Below are 14,067 nucleotides of genomic sequence, written 5' to 3'. Positions count from 1 at the left end.
CAAAGTTATTAAGAAACCGTTATTATAAAACTTTCGGGACTAGTGTAATAAACGGCCAAATGTCCCCTCCCTCCATGAGAAAAAGATTATAATTGTGATATTTTTATCTTTTCGTAACTAAACTTTTTGCTGATATGTATAAACAACATAAGTTTATCACAAGTCATAGACCTGTTTTATCTGAAATTTATATTTTTAGCCGGCTTCAAGCAAAATCAACAAAAAACTATGTATTCGTGGGTGTTTACATAAAGCAGATAAAAAAGATTATAAAACGTTGAAAAAAATTGCGTTAACATGATTTTTTTCAGATGTGCTTTTTAGTTTTGAATTTGCCCAATATAATGAATGGTTGGACAGAGAAAATTAACATTAGAGCAGCTCTATAACAAAGATTCATTCATTCTCCAATATGTCTTTACTATGGGCTAGAGAATCCTTATTAAAATTATAGCTAAGATTTCATACTAACTAGCGGTTACGCCCCCTAGAGGCCTCTATGGGCACTTAAGGAGGGGGATTTGAATTCGATAACTCAATATTTTATTTTAGACTTCATTATTGATTTTAGTTTTAAACAACAAAAATATATTTAAAAAATTGGGGGGGGGGAGTAAATTTTTCTTCTAGGAGCGATTTATCTTTGAAGGGGGGTGGTACCCTCCCCCAAAATAGTTACAAAACTACCTAGGATCTATAAGAAGATGTTTAAGAGAACCATATCGGTACAGTAGTTAGTGAGATCCTTCGGTACAAATAGACAGATAGACATCCTGTTACTTCATTATAAGGATGATATAAGATTAGAACAATTACAAAATATATAGATTTAAAGATATACCTTAATTAAATACAAAATTAAAGAACTAAATAGTTCATTCAATAATTATGAAACCCTTTGAAACTCACGGACATGGAGGATTCTTCTCCTAAAAACTTTGTTTTAACTTTTACAAATATATCAAACTTTTGCATCTTATTGTACTACAGCATGATTCTATTGTTACCAATAAAGAAAAAAGCTCTAATCTAATGTAATTTTATTTAGGTGTCCAGAAAAATAAACTGAAAAATTTTCTTTAATTGAAAAATAATGCAATAAAATTTATTATTTTAAACTTGATTAGAGAAACACTCTTCCTCATATTGATTTACTTATCAGTGCAGTGATCAAACATTCAGGGATCTAAAGGGATAAGACAATGGCCTATAAATTGATGTGCAACCCAAATTATTAAACAAAATTATCCCTTCTATAGATTACAATTAGTGGTTGAAACGTTTAAATACCCAACCAATCAAAGTCCCAAAAATTATTAAGCCAACGAATCATAGACGTCCAAGGGGGGGGGGGTAATGGGGCGATTACCCCCCCCCCCCCAAACGGCACCCCCCAAAATTTTGGGGGGGGGGGGTAAAAAAATTTGCAGCGTGCTTCGCGCGCCATTTTACCCCCCCCCCCCCGAAAAACGAATTACCCCCCCCTTAAAAAATTTTACCCCCCCCCCAAAAAAAAGCTTGGACGCCCCTGCAACGAATAAAAAACGTTATTATAAAACTTTGGGGACTAGTGTAATAAACAGTCCAATGTCCCCTCCCTCCCTGTAAAACATTGGCCTCATTCTAAAATTCAGTAATTATTACTAGTCACAGTAATGTTAAACCTATCAAGTTAAAATATTGAATTTTGTTTAGTGTTGTTATTTAACACAAATGCCTATGAAAATTAGTTAAAAATACAAACATAAAATCCAGTGTAGTAACTAATTGGTGTGCTTGAAGTTATATCTATGTTTAACAGTGTAATTACATTTAAATTGAACCTAAGAAATAAGATATTAGAGTTTGATATTTAGAGAGAGAGAGAGAGTGAGAGGGAGGGGGCAATGGGTTGTTTATTACACTAGTCCCCAAAGTATTACAATAATGTTGTCCTATGAGATGGCTCAATCAATTTGGGGACTTTTACTGAATTGTGATTGGTTGGTTTATTATGTTGCAGGTTCAAACGTTTCAACTACTAATTTTAATCTACAGGAGAGATTTTTTTTGTATCATCTTTGGGTATGTAAATCAATTTATCGGCCATTGTCTTATCCATTGAGATCCCTGTAGAATTATTATTATAGAAAACATTAAACATTTATGTTACTTATTTTTGATTTTAGCTGGATTTCAAACCGATTAATAGCCACTGGATTAGAATCGTTATCAGGCATACTGAAAAATCATAAATAACATCATTTAACAGATATTTTTCTACGAATAATACCATGAAAATCATAAGATTAATACTAGTTTTGTTAGCCCGGGCCTTCAGATCCTTTGTGGTACCAAAAATAGTTTTAATCTTATATTTTGTTTATTTTTATTTTATAACAATAACAATGGAAAATTTTCAGATAAAAATGAAGTATAAAAGTTGGATATTTGTAATAATATCTACATTGTTTGTGAATATTGAAGCAAAAGTCAAATATACTCCTGATTGGGACAGCTTAGGTAAGATTATCGTTAAAAAACAAGGATGACAACATCCTTTTAATGAAGCTCTAAAACGTTAAGACAAACATTAACAAAAGTAGTGTGTCATAACAAGTCTCAACAAAATTGTATAGATTTGTTGCAAAACTGTTTAAATACAAGATTCTGCTTAAAACATACTTAATTTCAAAGGAATTGATTATAGGGATGCTTCGCTGAAAACACTGTACTTTATTGGTCTAAAAATTAGATGAATAGAATAATTATATCACTTAAAAATTGTTGTCAATATGTTAAAAATCCATTAGATAGAGACATTCTGATAACTATTCTGGAAATGCTACGCTTTCTATGCTAAGTTTAAAATCGATAGGACAATTATAACTTGCCTAAACTACCGATAAAATCTATCCATCATGGATGGATGGAAGGACCGACCTTTATTAGAGAAAATATTTGCTCTTCATAAAATTACCTACTTGCTCAAATACTTAATAGAAGTATTCAAATGCACCAGATAACAAAATTCTTAGGAACTTAGTCAAAGTAGCTTTAAACCATTCTATAATACAATAAGACTCTGAAGCTACATATATTTCGACTTACAGACTTTGTTGTAGATTATTGTAGATAAGATAAAATAATGCCAATCTAATGCTACTACTATTGTCATTGTTTAGATTCTCGACCACTGCCAGGCTGGTATGATGAAGCAAAGGTAAAATAGTCATCAAAATAAATTATATTTCAGCCCAAACTTAAAACTCAAGCAAAAACTGTACATATTATTATAACTTTACATAACTTTTAAATAATCTGAGCATAAATTTTCCCGTAATAGTTATTTAATTTACAGCATAGTGTTATAGAAAGCTTTCCGCGGATAGTGAATAGAAAATTATGAGATTATATCCAGTTTTGTTTGCCGAAGACCCTGGCCAACAAAACTTGAATCATTTTCATGATCATTCGCGGGAAACTTTTAAATATTATAGGATACATGATTTCTGTATAGCTAAGTAAATAAATACTTACTAAACATTTCAAATCTGTTCTTAAAACCAAAAAGTAAATCCAAAATTTTTGACAGTTTATCTAATCTGTAACTATGTTTAGATTGGTGTCTTCATGCACTGGGGTCCCTACAGTGTACCTGGCGTAGGTAGTGAATGGTTCTGGTACAACTGGTATAAGAATGACTCAAAAGTGCTAGACTACATGAACAAATACTATCCTCCAGGTTATTATTATTTAAATACTTTAAAACATATCATGATTAGTAAACATTATGTCTATTTAGGTTTTAAATACCAAGAGTTTGGACCCATGTTCAGAGCTGAGTTCTTTAATGCTACTCAATGGGCGGAAATTGTAGAAGGTTCAGGTAAGGAATTTTTAAGAAATATATATTTAGTTTCATATTGTGTTTTGGTAGAAAAGAAGTAACCAGTGTCAGTCTGTAATGTATTAAGGCTGAGGATTGTTTGAAATGTATGCATTTCTCCTTTTTTGCAAATCTTCTTTCCTAAAATTTTCTTTGTCATAGTAAACAAACTAAATGAAAATGTGTGAATAATCTTTTTATTCAAGTGCAGTTCAAAGTAAAATATTCCTGGTAACGATAATCTCCAAAAATATATGAACTTTAAGGGCTTCCAACGGCTAAACGGTGGAACGTATGTATCATGCTAGCACAAAATTTTAACCGACTAAAAGGCCTACAAATAATCTGTAACAGTCATTAATCAATAATGCACTGTTATTTCGAAGTGATTTTAAATTACCAAAAATTATTTGTAGGCCTTCTTATGCAATTAGAACAAAGTGCGGGCATAAGTGCGGGCATAATATGTACGTTTGGCGGCTAGCTACCTTTAGAATGCATAGATAAATGGAGATATTCGTTACCAGGAACATTTTACCGTGAACTGTACTAGATCCAATCTTTTTTTCATTTATTCAATCCTTTGAACAATTGACTATAATCATCTATCTATAATCTATACTAGGTGCCAAGTACTTTGTGTTTACCAGTAAGCATCATGATGGTTTCCAGAACTGGGACTCAGATTATAACTATCTATCTATCTATCTATAATATATCCTAGGTGCCAAGTACTTTGTGTTTACCAGTAAGCATCATGATGGTTTCCAGAATTGGGACTCAGATTATAACTATCTATCTATCTATCTATGAACACAGTAATAGTGTCTGACTGATTATGATGTAACAAAAAAAATTAGCCAATGAGAGGCCACTATAAATTTTACCATTGGTCAATAACGGCCTCTCATTGGCTATTTTTTTTTGTTACGTCATAATCAGTCAGACACTATTACTGTGTTCATCTATCTATAATCTATCCTAGGTGCCAAGTACTTTGTGTTTACCAGTAAGCATCATGATGGTTTCCAGAACTGGGACTCAGATTATAACTTTGGTTGGAACTCGAGAGATATAGGAATTTTAGTCTTTCTCAAATATAGGTTTACTAGCGGCTACGCCCCCTAGAGGCCTCTAGAATTATTTTTATTTTTTTTTGGGGGGGGGGGGATGGTTATATTTATTTCTCTTGGGAGGGTGACTATAACCTCCCCAAAATAGTTATAAACCTTCTCAGAACATAGGAGATGCTACCCTGTAAAGGAGAACCATATCGCTTCAGCGGTTAGCAAGTTACTTTGGTAAAACAAACAAACATTATATACATTATACATTAAGACCATTATCATAAGGTCTTTGTTTTTGTATCAATTATTTCTACTTTATAAATGGCAGACGTCCCACAAAAAAGCCTCATTAATTTAGTTATAGAAATTACTATTAAAATATTGTTAACAACTTGATAAGCAGAATAGTTATGCTCTATTATTCAGGGATCTAAAGGGATAAGACAGTGGCTGATTAATTTATGTACATCCCCAATGATGATACACAAAATTACCTTTCCTGTACAGTACAATTTCATTAAGTGGTTGGAACGTTTAAACATTCAACTTATTGAACCAACAAATCAAAATTCACCAAAGTCCCAAAAGTTGATACCCAACAAATAAGAAAACTTATCATAAAACTTTGGGTACTAGTGTAATAAACTGCTCATGGTCCCCTCCCTCCCAGATTATTATTAGTAAAGTTTGACTAAAACCGCACCAGGGCCAAAAAGAGATATCCTTGGAGAACTTGCTGATGCTTTCAAGACAGTTGATGTCAAGTTTGGTCTATACCATTCTCTCTTTGAATGGTTTAACCCCATGTGGCTGGCTGACAAGGAATTAATCCATTAAAATTTTTGTAAATACTAAAAATTTGACTTTGTAATTCAAAAATGTTTTGGATGATAGTTTAGTAATTTTAATTCAATCTTAATGTTATCCTATTATATAAAGTAACAAGCTTTTTCAAGCTTTTTTGGGTCTGTAGCGAAGGATCTCGCTAACCGCTGAACCTATATGATTCTCCTTTACAGTGAAGCTTCTTTTTTTTTAACTATTTAGGGGACAAAATACCAACCCCCTCCTATTTTTTTACTTTACTTTGAAAATTTTAATTGAAAATTGATGATGTGGACCATCCCTCACACTTTAAAGGCCCACTCGAGTCTTCTAAAGGCATAGCCGCTAGGGAAATATAAAATGCTTGAAAATAATTTCTTAAATGGATTGATGATATTAGGCTGCTAATTTTACTACCCAAACCTTTGTAAACAACAAAGTGTATCCTGAAATGGTGGAGCTCATCAACAAATATCATCCTCAGGTCAATATATTTTCCAGTATGGCTTCAGTGTGGATTAAAATCAGTCCTCAGCTATACTGAAAAATTAAGTATAGCATCGTATTATATCCAGTTTTCCACAAATATAATAAAAATATACAATCATAAAATAAAGACCAGTTTTTTTAGCACATGCCTCTAGAATCTTGAGACTTAAAAAAACGATTTTAATCCTATAATTGTACATTTTCATATCCGCGGAAAGCTGATTATAATATTATGTGATAAATAACTATTTATGTAAAGGGATATCCAACAATCAGGAAACCAAGCAATTTGATAAAATAATCTTCTCTTATACCAATAGATGGATTTTCTTCAAATTCTAAAAAGAAAAGATTGATTGCAAATAACCCATTCATCTTTGATCTAAGTATGTCCTTCTTCTATTGACTGTAATTAATAATTACTGTCAGGAAGACTGAAAAATAATACACTTCTATACTTATGCTAAAAAAGGCTAGTTAGTGCCATCTACATTATTTTAGGATCAAAGAAAAAAACTTTGGTATAAATGGTATTAGATTTTCATGAAATAGGTTAGATTATTGACTTTGTTATCTACATATCAAATTGAAGCATTAAAAGATTTACAAATTAGGACATACATTATTATTAAGGTGAGAGAGAGAGGGGATAATGGGCTGTTTATTACACTAGTCCTTAAAGTTTTATAATAACGTTTTCTAATTCTTTGGCTTAACAACCTTGGGGACTTTGGTGATTTTTTATTGAGTTGAGTGTTCAAACGTTTCAACAACTAACTTTAATTTACAGAATAGGTACATTAGTGCATCATTATTGGGGTTATACATCATTTCGGCCATTGTCTTATCCCTGTATTAAGGTGCTATGGACAGATGGATAATGGGAAGCTCCATATTAATACTGAAGATCCACAGAGTTCATTGTCTTATCCCTTAACTCCCTGTATTAAGGTACTATGGTCAGATGGAGAATGGGAAGCTCCATACCAATATTGGAGATCTACAGAGTTCATTGTCTTATCCATTAACTCCCTGTATTAAGGTACTATGGTCAGATGGAGAATGGGAAGCTCCATACCAATATTGAAGATCTACTGAATTCATTGTCTTATCCATTAACTCCCTGTATTAAGGTACTATGGTCAGATGGAGAATGGGAGGCTCCATACCAATATTGGAGATCTACAGAGTTTATTGCTTGGCTTTACAATGAATCTCCAGTAAAGGTTTGTAATAATTATTTTCAAAATTTCTTTTGACATTGATATTTGCAGGGTGGTAGTGTCTTATCCCTTTGGTAGGTTACTAATACAAAGTTGAGTGTCCAAACGTTTCTACCACAAATTGTAATCTAATTTTGTGTTTCATCATTGGGGATGTACATCAATTTATCGGCTATTGTCTTATCCCTTTAGATTTCTGGATATTTGGAAGAAATAATATATGGTCATGATAACACTTTCATAATTGACTTAATGAACAAAGATTTGTGTAAGAATTGCATAATGTCCAGTAACACTATTAGCACAGGGAGGGATGGGACACTGGGGTGTTTATTACACTAGTCCCCAAAGTTAATAATGACGTTTAATCGTTACGTTAACAATTTTGAATAAATGAATTTTGATTGGTTTAATCATTATGTTGAGTGTCCAAACTTTTCAACCATTAATTATAATCTACATAAGGGAAAATTTAATCATCATTAGGGATGTAATTCAATTTTTCAGTCATTGTCTTATCCCTTCAGATCTCTGCTATTATCAACTAAAAGAACATGCATTTTAGGACACAATTGTAACGAATGATAGGTGGGGATCAGGAAAAATTATTTGCCACCATGGAGACTTCTATACTTGTTCAGACAGGTATAAATTTTGAGACTCGACAAAGTGTCCAACAATTTGAGCCATGTGACGTCACTAGATCTATCTCTTTTTAAGGGATTCCCTTTACCACTTCTCCTCTCATATCTAACTTTTATGACGTCACACGGCTCATTTTGTCGAGTCTCATAAATTTTTAATGATAGTCAATATAGGTAGCTTTATAAAAAAGTTTCCTTGCAGGACAAATGCCAGACTCATTCAATAATATCTTTAAACCAATGTTATCCAACAGAGTAATGAAATTAAAAGAACCTTTACCTAAACATAAAGCTCTAGAAACTTTTCCTAATGTTTGCTTTGTTAAAATATGGAACAACGTAGACACTGCTAAATAAGCAAAAATGTTTTGTCTGTAAAAAATAACAATATATCCAATATAATTATCTTATTAAAATTAAATTAAATTATCTCGTTGTAGCTAGAAACCTTATAAAATTTATTTGAATATGTTTGTCCTGAACTGGTATTTTCAGTTTATGCAACGGCCAACACAGGTTATGAATATGAAAGTACCAAACTATGCATAAAAATCTGTGAATATGTGTAATAATTTTATTATTATTTTGTATGCTTATGTTTCCCTCCCCTCCTACTGTAAGAACGAACTTACAAATTTTAAGTACGTGGAAACCTAAATTGACGACAAGATTTCCCGGGTCATAATATGCATTCTTTTTCCATTGCAGTATAATTGTTATCAAAAAAAAAGAAAGTTGAATTTGTATATTTTAAACATGTATTATAGGAAATAAATTTAATTAAGATGTTTTATTTTCAGGTATAATCCAGGTGTTCTACAGCCTCACAAATGGGAGAATGCCATGACTATTGACAGGAAATCTTGGGGATTTAGGTAAACATGATTTTCCTTTGACTAAAAAGGTGAATTTGTCATTTTTAATATCAATAAAATATTGAAAAATTTTTACACAGAATTGTCAGAGAGAGAGAGAGAGGGGGGGGGACAATTGGCTGTTTATTACACTAGTCCCCAAATTATAAAGCAACGTTTTCTTATTTATTGGCTTAACAACTTTGGGGAGTTTTATTGATTTTTGATTGTTTGTTTCATTAATTGTAATCTACAGAAGGGGAAACTTTGTGTTTAATCTTTTGGAGTGTACATCAATTTATCGGTCATTGTCTTATCCCTTTGGATCCCTGCATAATTGTATTATGTCCTAGGAGAAACATGAATATTGAGGACATATTAAGCATGGAAGAATTGATAACTCAGCTGGCTATGACAGTCAGTTGTGGAGGAAATCTACTAATGAATGTTGGTCCTACTAGTCAGGGGACTATACCTACCATTTTCCAGGTATGTCTGTCTGTCTGTTTGTCTGTCCGTCTATTTGTCTGTCTTAGTTGGCTAACACATTGACAGTTAGCTGTGGAGAAAATCTGTTGATGAATGTTGGTCCTACTAGTCAGGGGACTATACCTACCATTTTCCAGGTATAGCTGTCCGTCAGTCTGTCTGTCTGTTTGTCTGTATTTCTGTCCGTCTGTCTGTCCTTCTGTCTGTCCGTCTGTCTGTCCGTCTGTCTGTCCGTCTGTCTGACCGTCTGTCTGTCCGTCTGTCTGTCCGTCTTTCTGTCTGTCTGTCTGTCTGTCCGTCTGTCTGTCCGTCTGTCTGTCCGTCTGTCTGTCCGTCTGTCTGTCCGTCTGTTTGTTCGTCTGTCTGTCAGTCTGATTGTACTTTTTCTATCTGTTTGTCTGTCCATCTGTCTGTCTGTCCATCTGTCTGTCCATCTGTCTGTCCATCTGTCTGTCTGTCTGAAGCTTTAGATATCAGTAACTGCTGAACTAATTGGTATCTCCTCTTCATAATCAAAGAAAACTCAAACAGTTAGTCAGTTCATTGTTGAATTTTTACGTTGTATTTCTAGTAGCGGTATACATGTAAGAGGATTTTGTGAATTTTCCCAATAAGTTTAATCTTGAATCCATGATTTTTTAGTGTTTTGCTACTTAATGATCTTGTCATCCTTGTTAAATTAGAATTAACCCCAACTCCATGGAAAATAATCATCCCTTCTGTAAGCTGATTCGAAAGAATAAAATATAGTTTTGATATATGATAAATAATTATTCAGGAGCGTCTGTTGCAAATGGGAAGTTGGTTGAAAGTAAATGGCGAGGCTGTTTATGAGTCTACACCTTGGAAATACCAGGTAAAAAAACAGCGTCTAGTGTCCAATAGAAAAATGACGTCATATAATACAAATGACCAATGATAGGCCAGTATACATTGTAAATGACCAATGGTAAATTGTATACTTGCCTATCATTGGTCATTTGTATTGTATGATCTCATTTTTTATTGGACTTTATACGTGGTTTCCTAGGTAAATTAAATTGAAATATTATGATTTATCAATTCTTGAAGCTGTACATTAGATTAGACTTTGTGTGGCTTTGGCTATGTGAGGCTAGGTGTTTTTATGCTGAAAGAGGCTGTGAGTGGCTGCAGCTGCAGTTGCTTAGACTTAATGAGGCTGAGAGTAGCTGCAGTTAGATTGGATTATTCTTCCTTTATACAGTGATCTTCGGGGAGGTGATCTTACTCCGACACTGCTTTATAAATACAGACGTTAATTATGGATTCTACTGCTGCTATGCCAGGTGCAGTAGTAGGGAGAATGTCTTTACCCATAAACAGGCGCAACTCAGTTTATACTTATCAGACAAAGATCGTGCAATCAAAGGGTTGGTTATTGTTGGATGATACTTAACTAATATTCAATACTGGGCATTAGAGTATTGCATCCCATTTTAAGCAGATGATGCTCTTCGGTTCTCTAGATGATCACTTAAAATCCCGCCCAATGAGATAAAAGGTAATGTCTTTTTTTATCTTCTATTTCTAAGATTAACTTCTCCCAATTTTATATCAAGTCCTTTATTTTAGAATGACACACTGAATGGAAATGTCTGGTATACAACGAAGGTGGAGAAGAAATCTGGGGTAGTTGTGTTTGCATTTGTTCTGGAATGGCCAGAGGATGGTTTTGTCAGGATTGGTGCCATCAAAGGAGATGAATGTCAGGTAACGAGCCTAAGTTTAATTTTTTAAGATAAGATAACAATCATTTAAAGTTTTAATCATCTGAAAAATAGGCTGTTGGTTTTTGTTAGTTAAGAATATTAGCAACGATAAAAAAAGTTTCTTATCGTAAAGGACGTCCAAAAGGGGGGTATGGGGGGGGGGGGGTTAAGGGTCCAAACTCATCTAACAAATCGTAATTTGTATAAATATTATCACGACCTTACTTTAGATCTCCTAAACAAATTGGACATCCATTAGAGGTGATACATTAAAAGGTTAAGACTCTTATTGTAACTGTACAAAGTGTCTAAAAAATTAGCCAAGTGACGTCATTAAAATGAGGGAGATGAGAGAAGTAAAAGAAAACTCTTAAAAATTTCTAAACCTAGCTACTCCCTTTCCTAAACTGGTGCCATTCCATTGGCGTCTTGAAAAAAGACAACTGCCATACTAAAATAATCAGTAATAAATTATAAAAATATTTTAGGATGTATCTATGCTTGGTTATTCTGGTCCTATCAATACTATGAACACTCAACAAGGTACTTTACATCATTGTAATAAAGTGACAGGATGTCTGTCTGTTTTTTGTACCGAAGGTTCTCTCTAACCGCTTAACCGATATAGTTTACAGTGTAGCCTCTTATATCCTGTGAAGGTTTATGGCTATTTTTGGGGAAGGTACCACAACTCTCTCAAGAGAAATGGCCAAAAATATAAAAAAAAGAAAATATTTTACGTGTAGGGGGCATAGCCGCTTGTAATTAACTAAGTACATAGTTGATATTGAAGGTAGCACAGTATCAAAATTGTGTAGGGTGATTCTGTGGTAAAATTCAGGGACCTTAAGGGATAAGACAAAGTATACTGTATAGTAGATGGATATACAATATACCCAATGATGTTTGACAAAATATACCTTCTATAGATTTAAATTATTGGTTAAAAAATTCAAAACTGCAATGTGAAACCAACCAATCAAGATTTAATAAAGTACCCAATAAATATGTTTGTAAAACTTTGGGTACCAGTTTAATTTTAGCTAAAATGGCTAGACTTTGGTGAAAACAAAGCTTTGATCTGTAACTCATATTGGAAACTTTTTGTTAAGAATGAATTACATAGATTTTGATTTTATCTTATTCATATGTTTAATGTTTGCTTAATTGTTTCTTTTCTATTTTTAAAGGCATGATTATCGAGCTACCTGACAGAGACCGTGTTACAACAGATTGGGCCTGGGTTATCAGGTTAACAATTAATAGAGATGCTACTCTATAATAACCTTGTAGCCGTGTCCGGTAAGAGAGTTTGTACAGAATAGTAGAAAGACGTTAATGAGTTATTTAGGTATAGTACATTTGAAATTTTAAGGTTCTTCATAGTGACTTGCGGTTAGGTAGTGTCAACATTCAACACCCCCTTATAATTCAAATTTGGAAGGTTTTCTTAATGAGCACAATGGAGAATCAACACGAGTCTCACAATGAATGCCGCACTCTGGGAGCTGTCTCTTGAGAAATGTCGTCATCAATAATTTTTCGGAGTAAGGATTAATGGGTATGGGAATTTTCATTTAGTACACGACACAAAGACTCAAGGAATGCTTCCTTGCGCCGATACAGATAGGCTATTATGCATTTCACAATTGGTCAATTACAATGTATTCTGGCCTATCATTATTGTATGACGTCATCTTTTATCAAGCACTATAAGCTGTTTCAACCAATTTGAAATATTGGACATTCTATCAATAACATGTTCATATGTTTTCAAGTAAAAAAAAGATTGGCCTATTCATCCTAATTTTCAAGAAAAGCTGAACAGTATTTATTATGACTTCCTCATATTTAAAAACTGCAATGATCCAGTGCAGTGGTTAGTTTTGGTCAAAAAATACCCTAATGGGATACGGAAAGTTTCATTTGACGTATTTTTATAACGTAACACCTGACACTTTTCGCATTTCCATACCCTAACATACATGAGATATTTTTTCTTTTTAGGTTTGCAAGCTGTAAATATGTGAGCAATGAGATTTGGAAATAAATGATTTTATAATTGGTATGTAACTATTACTTAAATAAACGTATTCAATGATAACTTATTTGATTTTTTTATTAAACATTTTAAAAGTTATTAATCAAAGGATTTGTTTATGTCAAAAATGCAATGATAACCAAATAACTTTTGGAATTTGTAAACAAGCTAAATATTTTTTAAAACCTTGTTTAAACAAACTGTAATATAATTATGAAGTTAGAAATTTTGATACCTAATCTGAATGTCGTCTGAAAAGAACAACCAACAAAATTATGTATCAAATTATATTTCTCAAATATCTTGAATTTAATATATTCAATGTATTTGTGCCGTTCTTTACCTTACTCAGAAGGGCGGGTCTCCTTCGAATTTTATGAGAAGATCTAGTGAATTCATAGCATCATTTGCTAGAATGAGATTCGATATTCTGACACCCACGGATATTAGGTTAAGTAACATATAACAGACAACCACTCCCTTGATTGCAGATTGCAAGACCTATGTCAAGGAAGTCCCAACTTTGCATGGTTATGAGTTGCACCTGTTTATGGACCAAGACATTCCCCCTACTCTAAGTATTTTTATGACGCGTTGGCCGGCCAAGATTCGAACCTATAACCTGCCCGACGACGAGCGGAAACGTTACTTGTTGAGAAACGGCTGTTTTTTAGTTTTTAAACTAAAGTTTTGCAGGTTTTTAAATTTGAATTTACACTTCGGCACTATTTTCTTATTTTGAAATTGAACAATTGATTTTTTAAAGCTTTTTACCTCCTAAAGGCAACACTTTGTGTTGTCTAAGTTTTCTTGGGAATTTCCAGAATAAAATAAAAG

The 14,067-nt window shown here is 33.1% G+C and overlaps 1 protein-coding gene across 3 annotated transcripts; it reads left to right on the top strand.

Annotated features, from left to right (window-relative positions):
- Nucleotides 1–2,397: 2,397 nt before the first annotated feature.
- On the top strand, nt 2,398–13,293 carry Fuca (alpha-L-fucosidase). 3 transcript variants are annotated; one of them, XR_013885057.1, is made up of 16 exons: nt 2,398–2,502; nt 3,165–3,202; nt 3,601–3,724; nt 3,785–3,868; nt 4,854–4,947; nt 5,643–5,758; nt 6,162–6,244; nt 7,383–7,475; nt 8,038–8,117; nt 8,917–8,991; nt 9,324–9,459; nt 10,238–10,315; nt 11,053–11,190; nt 11,678–11,732; nt 12,380–12,540; nt 13,197–13,293. XR_013885057.1 is itself a non-coding variant. In XM_080180569.1 (16 exons), exons 1-16 carry the CDS (start codon nt 2,409–2,411, stop codon nt 13,237–13,239), a joined length of 1,392 nt encoding a protein of 463 aa, XP_080036695.1. In that variant the 5' UTR covers nt 2,398–2,408; the 3' UTR covers nt 13,240–13,293. The 3 variants fall into 3 exon arrangements, 2 of the variants coding, with proteins under 2 accessions (XP_080036695.1, XP_080036696.1); XM_080180569.1 differs by having other exon boundaries at nt 12,380–12,440; XM_080180570.1 differs by having other exon boundaries at nt 12,380–12,491.
- The last annotated feature ends 774 nt before the right edge of the window (nt 13,294–14,067 follow it).

The sequence above is a fragment of the Acartia tonsa genome, chromosome 13 (assembly GCF_053477335.1).
Source record: "Acartia tonsa isolate MP-2025a chromosome 13, ASM5347733v1, whole genome shotgun sequence".
In the NCBI taxonomy this organism is placed as follows: domain Eukaryota; kingdom Metazoa; phylum Arthropoda; class Copepoda; order Calanoida; family Acartiidae; genus Acartia; species Acartia tonsa.
The sequence above is the reverse complement of the archived record's forward strand: the minus strand, read 5'-3'. Positions and strand labels throughout refer to the sequence as shown.

Bases quoted from the DNA above. Each gene is read 5' to 3' on its own strand.
- Fuca (XM_080180569.1), top strand. From the start codon at position 2,409: ATGAAGTATAAAAGTTGGATATTTGTAATAATATCTACATTGTTTGTG. The intron at 3,869-4,853 runs GTAAGGAATTTT...AATCTATCCTAG, and splicing joins GGAAATTGTAGAAGGTTCAG to GTGCCAAGTACTTTGTGTTT. The intron at 8,992-9,323 runs GTAAACATGATT...ATTATGTCCTAG, and splicing joins AGGAAATCTTGGGGATTTAG to GAGAAACATGAATATTGAGG.